This window comes from Candoia aspera, chromosome 2 (assembly GCF_035149785.1).
Source record: "Candoia aspera isolate rCanAsp1 chromosome 2, rCanAsp1.hap2, whole genome shotgun sequence".
Lineage (NCBI taxonomy): Eukaryota > Metazoa > Chordata > Lepidosauria > Squamata > Boidae > Candoia > Candoia aspera.
Genome location: NC_086154.1, coordinates 131,273,394 through 131,285,765, shown reverse-complemented (window position 1 = coordinate 131,285,765; position 12,372 = coordinate 131,273,394). Strand labels below are relative to the sequence as shown.

The 12,372-nt window shown below is 41.6% G+C and overlaps 2 protein-coding genes across 3 annotated transcripts in view; one reads left to right on the top strand and one right to left on the bottom strand.

Moving 5' to 3' along the window:
- The first annotated feature begins 2,788 nt into the window (after positions 1 to 2,788).
- On the top strand, positions 2,789 to 8,146 carry LOC134490525 (cytochrome c oxidase assembly protein COX14). Of its 2 annotated transcripts, XM_063293629.1 has the most exons (3): positions 2,805 to 2,896; positions 6,249 to 6,397; positions 7,753 to 8,146. In XM_063293629.1, the coding sequence occupies exon 3, from the start codon at positions 7,758 to 7,760 to the stop codon at positions 7,926 to 7,928; it is 171 nt and encodes a 56-aa protein (XP_063149699.1). In that variant the 5' UTR covers positions 2,805 to 2,896; positions 6,249 to 6,397; positions 7,753 to 7,757; the 3' UTR covers positions 7,929 to 8,146. The 2 variants fall into 2 exon arrangements, with proteins under 2 accessions (XP_063149697.1, XP_063149699.1); XM_063293627.1 differs by lacking the exon at positions 6,249 to 6,397 and having other exon boundaries at positions 2,789 to 2,896.
- Positions 8,147 to 8,750: 604 nt separating this feature from the next.
- The window catches only part of CERS5 (ceramide synthase 5), a 29,722-nt gene continuing 26,100 nt past the window's right edge, over positions 8,751 to 12,372 (bottom strand). Inside the window, exon 10 of the mRNA XM_063293626.1 lies at positions 8,751 to 9,879. Coding sequence (XP_063149696.1) covers positions 9,730 to 9,879 — 150 coding nt within the window. The 3' untranslated portion in view covers positions 8,751 to 9,729. The remainder of the gene's footprint in view (positions 9,880 to 12,372) is intronic.

Genomic DNA, 12,372 nt, shown 5'->3' with positions numbered 1-12,372 from the left:
CTGCCAGAGCAGTCTTTACATCTTGAGATGTATTGAATGGCTCTGGGCTGGCAGGGAATCAAATTTTTAGGGTAACTACAAGTAGTCCTCGCTTAGCAACTGGGACTGGAATTTCCATCACTAAGCAATGCAGTTGTAAAGCATGAAGTCATGTAACCACATCGCTTAGCGACAGAACTCCTGGCACTCCCCATTGCCATTGTTAAGTGAGGATTGTAGGTCGTTAAGTGAGCACCTCCTTGCAACTTCCTGCCAGCTTCCAACAAGCAAAGTCAATGGGGAAGCCAATGGGGATCACAAGTCCCAGGCGGCTCGCAAGCAGGCTGGCGAGCAGGTAAGTGGCTGCTGCCAGGTGGGGGAAGTGCACAAGTGGCTGGCGAGGCGTGGTGGTGCTATGGGTGGTTGCTGCTGAGTGGGAGAGGGTGCTCAAGGGAAAGATTCAAAGATTCAATATAGATAAAAAAGCACCAGTAATAGAATATCATAAAATGGAATTTGAAAATGAATTATGTACAAATGATGAACACGTGATTGCAAAAATGTACAAACTTTTGCTAAGATTTGAAACAGAAGAGCAAGTTAAAGAATGTATGATAAAGTGGGCTAAGAACTTTAGTTATAATATTCAAATGGATCAATAGGTTTCTACCTCCTCTGGCCAATTTACTCTGGACCTTTAAGAGAAAACTTTCTCCCCATCCCAGTATCACTTTAGCACTTTTGAAGTTCAGTTTGCACTGTGGGGACTGATTTTCTATTTTCTTTTTCTCCCCCAAAAGCTGCTGTTAATAACTGCTGAACTTATACAGGTAGTCCTCACTTACCAACTGCAATTGGGACTGGCAACACTGTCACTAAATGATGTGGTCATAAAGCAAAACATCATGTGACTGCACTGACTTATGATGTCAGTTCTGGCTGTGGTTGTTGTGCAAACCACCCGCGGTTGTTAAGTGCAATGTCATGTGTCCCCAACTGGCAACTTCCTGCTGGCTTCCCCACTGCCTTTGTCAGAAGCCGGCTGTGAAGGTTGCAAATGGTGATCATGTAACTATGGTACACTGTGACCGTCATAAATGCGAACCAGTTGCCAAGCACCCAAATCATGATCACATGACTGCAGGGACACTACAACCACTGCAGCTTCAAAGACTGGTCATAAATGTCCTTTTTCAGCACTGTCATAACTTTGAAAGGTCATTGAATTAGTCAGTAAGCAAGGACTACCTGTACTGACTTTGCACATATAATTAGCTTGACTAATCATACATTTTTGGAATAGGAGATAGCACTAAGCACACTTTACAAGTAAGTTCTGATGGTTACAGTGGGGCTGGTTAGTAAATAGACAAAGATAAAGTGCCAGATTTGGCATGCTCTTATTATTGTTAGTTGCTGTCAAGTCATGATGGATAATTATTGCTAGAATGGGATCCATCACCTTACTGGTCTTCCCTTTTTGCATTTTCTTACCGTGGCAATGAGTGCACTGTTGGGAGACCTGGAAGAACAGGTTAGGGATAGATCAGAATCAGAATTCTGAGAGTTGAAATCCACACATCTTAAAGTCGCCAAGGTTGAGAAACGCTGAGATAGATCGCCATGGTGAATATCTATGTAGTCGCTAGGAGTTGAGAACGACTTGATGGCACATAATCATTACCAACTCTTCACTCACCGGGATAAAACAACCTGTGCAATACTTTCAGTAGGACACAAGGTCTTCCTTTTTCTTTTTGAACTTCCTAATTTGTGGTCCTGAAAAACGTCTCCCCTCCGTTACCTCTGCTTGTATTCACATGTAACTAGCTCATCCCAGGCATGTTGCGGCCCTTAACGAAGGCTCCTATATTGCGAAAAACCGGACGACCGCGAGATAGCAATAAAAAGAAACAAAAAAATTCTGTTACCAACTCGTCGCCGTCTATGTTTTGCATCTCTCTAACCCATTTTTTTTAATAATGAAAACGAAGATCCATACGGCGAAGCTCATTAAAAACTACACACCCCAAAGTGCACCGCGGCACCAATAAATCCTGGTGACAAGGCTTTAAAGTCTCGTGAGAAAAATATCCGCACACATAGAGTTATAGCATGTAGACTCACGCAGGGAATCCAATATATTATTGCCTTTGGATTCCATTGATTTGGAATCCTGGGAAAGGGGAAAGCTGACTATTAAAAAAAACAAAATCAAGAAATAATGCATGGAGTAGCATTATGTCTTGCCTCCCAGTTAAAAATTAAAATCCTGTTTAAATAAACTGCTGCTTTAATGATGTAATAATGGAGAAAATCTATGTGCTCGCTAGGAGTCGAAAACGACTTGATGGCACATAATCAATCAGTCAATTAATGTTGTAAAGCATTTAAGATCTTATGATTGTCTAGGCAACTCCGGGGAAGACTAGATTTCCACGTTCTGGAGCGTCGGGCGTGGAACACGGGGTTGGGCTGAGGAAGTTAAAATGCCGCTTTTCACCTACAGCAGCTTCGGCGTCTGAGAACCGTTTTAAGAATTTAAAAACACGTTTCTCACCAAAAAAAACCTAAGCTGAAAACATCAGAAATTCCCGTCTTGGCTGCTAACTTTCAGCTTAAATGAGAGGCTGAAACCCAACCACGTTGCTTCCAGGTATCGTTCTCACTCCTGCTCCTGGCGCAAGCGAATAAAAAAAGAGCCATCAGGCTCCCGGAAGAACTCCGTTTCTGGCCATTGGTTCTGAGTCTTGATTTTTCCTACGTCTATGCAAACATTGAGGTCCTCTTGATAGGAAATCCCCTTCCCCCGGGGCTCGGAGTTTCCCCGCAGCCGCGCTGAGCCAGAGTGAACTCGGAAGTGGAAGAAGTGAGCGTTGCGCGCCGCAAAGCCAAGGCACGGAGGAAAGGTTTACGGGTATGTTTGTTATGGAGTGGTATAATGCCGGATGGAGTTAAATTGTTATATAAGTTTTGCACAGAGCCCAGGAGAGCCTCGGTAGGGAGGCTGCAGCTTGTCGCATTCGCAGCCTGGGCGACACGAGACGGTGGAACGCCTGTCCGGGCTCGTTCTCGTGACCCGGTGGAGGAAGAAGAGACGCTTCAGATCCGTCTGTGTGATGGTTAGAAAGCTGTTAGGCTTTTGTGGGTGCGCCTCTGAGTCAGTCTTGACGCTTGGTGACCATCCAGAAAAACCCCTGAAGGGTTGTTGTTTTTTTGGCAAGATTTCGGAAGTGGTGCGCCCTTGCCTGCTTCCCAGGGCTGAGAGAAAGTGACTGGCCCAAGGACACCCAGCTGGCTTCGTGCCCAAGAAGGGACTAGAACACACAGCCTCTAGGTTTCTAGCCTGGTACTTTAAAGGTCCATAATCCTCAGACAGGAAAGAGAGGGTGTGTATGCGTGTGTTAATGGTGTCTGAAGATGATGGGCACTGTATTCTAACGTATTTCCTCGAAAGTTGAAGGAAGATGAATTACTGTGGTAAATATGGGGACAAAGGAGATTGAGATTTCCTTCCCCCGTGGTGAAGTTCAGAGGGTGGCTTCAAGCCAATCAAAAGCAGGTTTAAAGGTAATGTACATATATCAAGATAGTTGGCAAGATCATATCCCATTTGTATTAATTTTCTTCTAAGAGGATGGGGAGCATTCAAAACTTACACCTCAACAGCCTTTCATGGCCAAGTTAATTCCTAAGACAAGGCTGTATCAGTACTACTCCTGTTCTCAGCCTTCAGTATTATCAGCTGTGGTGGAAAAATCTGGGCCAAGCTGTACTGGTCTGCTTCTGAGTGGCAATGGAAGCAGCATTTGCTTTTCTGGATAAAAGGTTCCCTGCATATGGAAAAGTAGCAAGTTCAAATGTTAAAAGAAGAGCACATGCTTTCTTGACATAGTCCTTCTGTCTGTAGACTGCAGTACAGTAGTACATTTTTGTCCACCAAATGTATTTGCTCCCAATGAAGCTGGAACTGGCTATGGTAATGGAAGCCTAAGTTTTGCCTAAAATGTATCATTAGAGCATTCTGTATTTGGGAATACTGTGAAAGCTTGCATTCACCCATGGCTCCCTGCTGGTTGATCATGTATTGATGGAGACATCCAACTATAAGTAGTCCTCAACTTACGACCACAATTAGGACCAGAACTTCCATCATTAAGTGAAGTAGTCATTAAGAGAGCGGCGCCCAATTTTACAGTCTTTTTTGCAGCGGTCTTTGTTTAATTTCTATAGCCATACATCTCAGCAAGTGACTCTGGGCGGCTTACAATCATAAAAACCATTGAACAGTTAAAATAATTAAAAACAATTAATACAAAATAAATATATGTGGTTGCCAAGTAAACAATTGGGGGAGATGGGCGGTGATAGAAATTTTAACAATAAATAAACAAATAAACAGTGCATAGATGATAGTATAGCCAAGAAACAGGGCCCTCACACACTCAGCGCCCCAGGCCCGGGCACATAACCAGGTCTTCAAGGCCTTACGGAAGGCCAGCAGGGTCGGGGACATCCTGATCTCTGAAGGGAGAATATTCCAGAGGGCAGGTGCTACGGCAGAGAAGGCACGCTTTCTACTCCCCACCAACCAACATTCCGTGGCTGACGGGACCCGTAGCATGCCCAACCTGCCAGACTGAATTGGACAGGCAGAAACAACTGGGAGTATTACATGGTCAAAAAGCAAATTTGGCTTCCCCCATTAACTGCTTGTTGGAAGCTGGCTGGGAAGGTTGCAAATGGCAATCACGTGACCCCAGGATGCTGCAACCATTGTAAATACATGCTGATTTCCAAGTGCCTAAATTTTGATCATGTGACCACAGGGACGCTGCGACAGTTGTAAGTGTGAGGACCCATCATAAGTCACTTCTTTCAGTGTCATTGTAACTTTGAACAGTCACTAAACGAATGGTCGTGAATCAAGGACTACGTGTAAACACTTTTGCTAGCTAGCAAAATTAGGAATTAGTAATTGATTAGGAATTAGTAATATTCTCATAGGAGGACAAAGGACTATTGAGCTGGCATCAAAAGTGAAGTTGTAAGAAACAGAGAGGACTCTGGGAAGAACAGCTGGAGAGATAATTTAAATGGAGGTGTCATACCTAGAAAATTTAGATGTCACACTGTTGCTGGCATTAGTAAAGAACAGCAGTGGCTGGTATACAGTATGTAAAATGGATGGGGCAGGGTTACACAGCTGAAGCTTTGTTTTGTTCCTGGGATAGTGGAAGACAGCTGAAGTGGAAAAGTGTACAATGCAGAGAAGTGTGCCAGAAGAAAAGGTAGCACCATGGCACTTTATCTATTCAACGTAGACGTCAGGGTTTGAAGATGATAGAACAGCCAGAGCAAGAGGAGGAAGTTTATACCTGTCTACCAAAGGCTAGTTACTATATTTTCAGCCTTTTGCTTGTGTCAATGAAGATTCTGAGTCATCCAGGTGGAATTGTCTGTAGGTTGAGTCATGGCAACTGGATTTCCTTTTGGTAGAAATGTTTCGCTGCTTCTCCAAGCAGCTTCTTCAGTCTGGGCAAAGGTTGGTGAGGGGACCCTTTTGCTTGTGCCTACTAACGAAGTAGGATGTGATTAGAGTAATCAGAAATAGCCACATATACCTTGAAAACAAAGGCAGTTAGAGCAATTTTAGTTTGCGGTCTGAAGTATATTAACAAAAAAACCCCACCTTTTGCAGTGTTTTTCTACTTTCAAACTGCTATGTGGGCAGGAAAATTGGGGGGGGGTGTATACTTGTATTGACTAGCAGTAAATAATCCTTGCTAATTCTTGCTAAGAAATGAGGAAAAAAATCGAAAGTAGTTTGCTTATTTTAATGTATTTTCTTAACCCAAAAATGTTGATGTTGCACTGTGTCTTTCATCAAATCTTATGAATCCATGGAGAGCCCCTTAGAAGATTCTGGAAACTGCACGTTGTCTACAGTGCAGCCGTGAGGTACAGTAGGTGGAGGATGCTGTCAGGCACAACCACATTGCAACAGTGCTATGAAAGCTACCAGTGACCAGCTTGTTTCTGGGGGCAATTCAAAGTTATATCAATAAGCTTTACAGCCCTAACACACTTAGGTCAAGAATACCTTAGGTCTGTCTCCTCCCATGCCAGCCTGCCTGCACAATTTAAACCTATATATAGTTTGCAGACCATTTCTTAAAGGTCCAGCCACCACAGAGCCCGAGGTGAGAAACTTGCATCTGGCTTATATATTAATGGCTCCTGAAGTTATTTGCCTTTGCATCAAGCAGGTCTTTTCAAGAAATCAGCTTCTTACTGCAAAACCCAGGGACCGTAGCATCCTTTCAGAACAGGAGGAAACTGATCCTCTGGCTTCTATCTTGAGAGGAAGAGAGAGGTTGCTGGACCTTCCAGAAAATCAACAGTTGCAGCAACATTGGTAAATCACAAGAGGATGGCTTTTTTCTCCCTAGCAACTGGCTGATTGAGTTCACTGAAGTGGAGGCTGTGTGTGTGCATTTCTTAGGTGTAGGTGGACCTGTGGCCCACGGACCTCCCCAGCCAGTGCCACTTGTGGCTTTAAAGACAAAAATGTTAGCTGTCTTTTCTTAACTGTCCTTAGGAGCCTTTTGCCCTGGCATCACCAGGATCCACTGAGAGGCTTATTGGGTATATTTTTTCCTGAAGTAATCTGCAAAACTCATTTCAGTGTCAGACCAGCACTTATTTAAGGAACAGGAGCGGCAGTAGAGGTGAAAAAAAGTTTTGATGTAAATGAACTACTAATGCAGTGCTGTCGTTCTGATCAAGTATCGTTTAAATGTCTCCAAAGGGTGGATTTCATTGCTTTTTACAAAAAAGAGAAGTAATCCAAGACCCTCTGGAATTTCTTCATCTAGATAAGCCTGTGGGTTCCAAGTCTTTCACCATTGCATAACCTACCCATTTTGGGTGTATACATGCACAAACATTTAAATTGCTGCAGGTTCATACCTCTTGTTTTTAGTACAACGCATGTTATAAATGTGACTTCTGTCTGAAAAAAGCTATCCTGAACCAGTTAGCCATGTTCTGAATGGGATGACAATACTCAGACTAAGGAAGGACAGCAGCATTTTCTTCTCTAAATGTTTTTCAAAACTTCATGTACCAACTATGCTGCTATAAGAGGTACAATTTTAAGTTTCATTTTTTTAATCAAGTAGAGTGGAGAAGATCCAGTTATTAAAGATCAGGATAATAGTACTATAGAGAACTGGTGCCTTTTCTGATCGAGATAATCCTATTCAATTTTTTTGTTAAATTAATTTGATCTGATCTATTCAGGAAGCAATCCACAAAACATCCATGTACTACTAGCCTTCTTTTAACAAGTTCTTTAGGTAAAGGTAAAGGTAAAGGTTTCCCTTGACGTAAAGTCCAGTCGTGTCCGACTCTAGGGGGCGGTGCTCATCTCCGTTTCAAAGCCTTGGAGCCGGCGTTGTCCATAGGACACTTCCGGGTCATGTGGCCAGCATGACTCACGGAACGCCGTTACCTTCCCGCCGAAGCGGTACCAATTAATCTACTCACATTTGCATGTTTTCGAACTGCTTGGTGTGCAGGAGCTGGGACAAGCAACGGGAGCTCACCCTGCCGCGCGGTTTCGAACCGCCGACCTTCCGATCGACAGCTCAGCGGTTTAACCCGCAGCGCCACTGCGTCCCACAAGTTCTTTACAGTGTATATATTTAAAAGGCTTGTTTTTTTTTCTCCCCAAGATGTCCTAATTAAGACTCTTTGCTTTCTCCACAGCAAAAATGGTTTCTGCAAAGCAGCTGGCTGACTTTGGCTACAAGACATTTTCAGGCTCCATGATGCTCCTTACTCTATATGGTGGCTACCTCCTTAGTGTTGGTGTGTATCAGGCATTTCAGAGAAATAAGCAACTGAAGGAGCAAGAGACAAATGGTGTTGATACCAAGCACTGAACACTTTCTCAACACCTCATAGGATGTGTAATGAAAGACTGGTGTGCTTCTGTCAGAAACTTCTGTTCTGGGATTTTCTGCCACACAGAATGGGAATTTGAAAAAGTAGGAACATCTGTATGATTCTATAGTTATTAGATTCTTCACATGCAGTTTTTCTCCTTGTTCCTACAATAGAAGCTGGTGAGGCAACTATTAAAAAGTTTATTTACAGATAATTTATATGTTGTCATTTCTTTTTGGCCTTTAAAAAAAAACTCAAATAGAACCACCTCATTAGACCAGAGTAAGGTTTTTCACTCTTACCACCTTTTAAAACTTCCTGTCCCAATTTTAAAAACAATGTCTGTATATCTCAAACGTGTTAAGTGGGAATAACGTTTTTCTTCTGACATAGGAAATAGTCTGAGTTGCCCTTGGAGGATTTCTTTCAAAAATAAAATGTGTATTTCTTGAATGTGATGATTCACTCCCTGACCATTCTTCAGTTGCCCCTCTGTTCCATCAGTCCTTTAAATCAATGTACTACCTAGCATGCAGCTATTTTTACTATCTATTTCCAGTGGACCAGAAGAAAAACAAACAAAAAAGCAATAAAGAAAATTATCTTTAAAAAAGTCTTAAGAGCCAGCAGAAGACCATGCTTATGGTTAGCTCAGAAACAATACCTACTGAGCCAAAAATAATAAGCTATTTGTTTTGCAGTGTCAAAATGACAGTTCTTTTTCATCACTAAAGCTAGACAACAACAAGCAAGTTAGTAAAACAAGACTCAAGCTGGCAATGAAAATTACCTTTCTCAAACAAAATTCAGAGATCCTATTCATCAAGCATTTTTTAATCACAGAGTTAACAATAATATAAAATGATAATAATTCAGGGGATTTCCAAAGCCCAAGTCCTAACAACACTTCCCCATCTTCCAACTCCTTTGAAGTACCATTGAATAAAAGACCAGTGGAGGGAGGAGATTCATCCAGTCCATGTGTGGCATCCCAGCAGTATCCCACAAGATTGGGGTTGGCCAAGGCCATCACTTTTCTTCTGAAAACATGGGTAAGTTCACAACTTATCTTTATGGAACAATCGGCAACAAACACTGGTCATTCCTAACTATAATCCTAGCACTGAAAGCTACTCATCTCGTTTGGTAATTCTTACATGACCTCAAATCCAGAATTTATAAGAAAAGCAGGACATTGTAGGAAATCACAATGAAGACTTTGGAGATGCTGCACCACTCAAGAAAAGTAATAAATGCCAGCTTCATCTTCCTTATCAGACATAAGATGACATGAGAGGGAAAAAAAACATTATTAGCCATTAGTATGCGATGCACTAATAAGCAAACCCTTCACTTTATCTGTACCACAATCCCAAGGTTGTTTATGTTCCGCTGTAGCTCAGTTTAGTTTCCTTAGATGCTGCAAGAAATAGGACTGACTAGATCGTTGTCCAAAAATCCTGGAGCGCAGTAAAGCAGGCAGAACCTGTTGGAGATTAAGCTTAACAAAAAGTTCTGAAGCCTGCTCCTTTCCCTCCTTCCCTCTCTTACACACACATTTCAACAAACATTAAATACAAAATGGCTTATTTTCTTTAAAAAGGTAAAGTAGAAAGAGGTTTTGCACTAGTAATCAGCTGCTTCCATTCTGTGCAAAACTGCCCGTGCTGTGCCTGTTTCAGATTTGCTGGAGGCTTTGGGAGTGGTGTGGCAGTTGATTAAAGATTTCTTGGAACTGTGGACATTTCTAGGCATTTGAACTCAAATCTCTGGGGTGGAGACAGCTGTCCCCTGTTCTTACTCTTCTGCCCACTGGTCACTAATTACATGGCCATTTATCCGACTGCGATCATTGCTTGAAGTGTTAAGAATTCCTTTTCTGTTGTTCGAAGTCACATCATCATCTTCAGAACTGCTTTCCACATCACTGCGCTCATCTTTTGATACCTGATAGAAAGGAGCAGAAGTGCACCACAAATAAGGACTTCAAAAAAATAATTAGGAACAAGCTCAAAAAAATGCTTGTTCTTTAAATGGTATAGTTTGGACATTTAGGTATGGAACTGAAGAACCTAAGAAAAAGATCAACAGCACCAGGAAACTGGATGACCGCAAAAATAATCAAGCTTTGGTGCTTGGTGCTCTCTGAGCCTGGCTGAGGCTCAGAGAGCACCAAGGACTCCACAGTTCAACCCTGAGCTACAGATAGTCTCTTCGATTGGTAATCACGCTTTCTTTGAGAGCGAGGTTTGCTCAAAAAATTATGGAAATTATTTTGAGAATAGCAGAAATGGACAAGCTGACTGATTGATACTGGAAAGCCTGTCAATATCTTACTTAAGCTGTATGAAAAAGGGAAAGAAAGCAGAAGAATTCTATAAAACTGAAAGGTTCAGTAGTTTTGCTTGCCACAAGGTGGTAATATAATACTGCTGATAGACGATTAAAAGCATTAACTGACATTAATAAGCAAGGCTGAACTGCTAAGATCCTAAACAGCCATCTTATGATTTATATTATCATCTCAGCACTTGCCAAGGGCAGGCACAGCTTTGATTTAGTAAGACTAACAAGAGCAGGATGTGCTTAGGCTAGCCTCACCCCCAATTACTCTCAGCCAAGTGTTTGCACTTTGAACAGCCTAAGCAAGGGACATAAAAATCAGAATAAAGCCAATACCAATGGCAAGTTAATGATTGCTAAGGCCAACTGGAAAGACTTACTTTTTAGAGCTGCAAACATCCTGCTCTTGCTTGAAATTTCTTGCATAAGGGACAGAAGAAAAGGTGGACTGTTTTCTGTTTTTAATATGACCATTGTTTTCCTGAAGCAGCTGTAAGAAAGCTACCTGGAAGTGCTTTAAAGCATTTATATTCTGGATTCCAATGCATTTCCAATTATAAGTTATGTTGATTGTAACTTTTAAATACCCTGATGGTTTGGTCCTATATTCTTAGGGAATTATGACAGATTCCCCCACCTTCTTATATCATCAGGAGACCTGGCATTATGGAGCCTACACAACAACTGTTCAGTAAGATCTCACCCTAACATTCCCAAGATAAGCAAAATGATTATTTAGCAATGACCAGGATTTTATATTTTGCACACTGTAGTTTTTTCATCATAAAGCTTATGAGATCTAAAATAAAAGATTTAATATTTTATCTCTCTCTGGCATTCCTAATTCTGGGCACTGCTTCTTTTTTCACTTAAAAAAAACGTTTATTAAATACAAACAAACCTAAAATGGATTACAACACAGCAGTTACAGAGATGAATAATACTGAAAATTATAGCCACCTAGTCTGAGCTTTGATTTTCCTGCATCTTTCAGACCCATAGCAATTTAAAAGTCCCCATTTGGGGGAGATGGGCAGTGACAGAAATTTAATGAATGAATGAATGAATGAATGAATGAATAAGGTATGTGAAGCAGTTTCAACCTGACATGAAGCAGCTCTGAGATTTAACTTGGGATGGCAGCATTCAAAGCCAGGGAAACAGGACAGACAGCCCTCCCCCTTTCAACATTCTAATCACTGTAATCATTTAGATTCATCTAACAATGAATCCAATGACTGGGAATTGTACTAGCCCTTTCCTACTTTACATTACATTAGATCCCCAAAGCTTTCTTTGCAATGGTACAGCACACATGGCTAAACCTCCTCTCTACTCTATCAGAAGACTTGATAGGCCAGGGTTTCTCAACCAGGGTTCTGCAAGAGGTCACTAGGGGTTCCCTGGGAGACCACGATTAATTTTAAAAATTATTTCGAATTTGGGCAACTTCACAAGTTTCATTCTTTATTCTTTATTTTTAGTTTAAGAACACTGCTAATGCATATATACAGGCCTACACAGGAAACAAAGATCATAATTGTGCAACTTCTGGCCTATATTTGAGCCTGACTGTGCAGGGGTTCCCCGAGGCCTGGAAAATATTTCAAGGGTTCCTCCAGGGTCAAAAGGTTGAGAAAGGCTGTGATATACAAAACCCACTGCATCTGCTCTCTCACTCACTGATCTCAGGGGGAAAAAGCTACATTCTCTGAAGGAGCTGCCTCCCAAGCATGACAGATTAGAGGAGATTTCAAGAATCTTGACAGCAACACTGCAGACACAGGCCTGAAATAATCACTATACAAGGTGAAGAAGAGTTCAGTAGTAAAGTATTTTGGTTCATTTATCAGAAACTTTACTTCTCTTTTGTGTTCAGACAGAGTTTGATTTGGATCTTCTCGTGGCACAAATTCCTGAGAGCCTTACCAAATTATCTTGAAATGTAAAATGTGTTTTTTACATAATGCTGCAATAGACTGCACTATGATTACTACTGAGATAATATTTCTCTCTTCTAATGAAAACTTTAGGAAAACCTTTTCTTCTCCTTGAAGACTGGCAGTTCTGGTCCCAACTCTGTCTCATGAGCAAGAA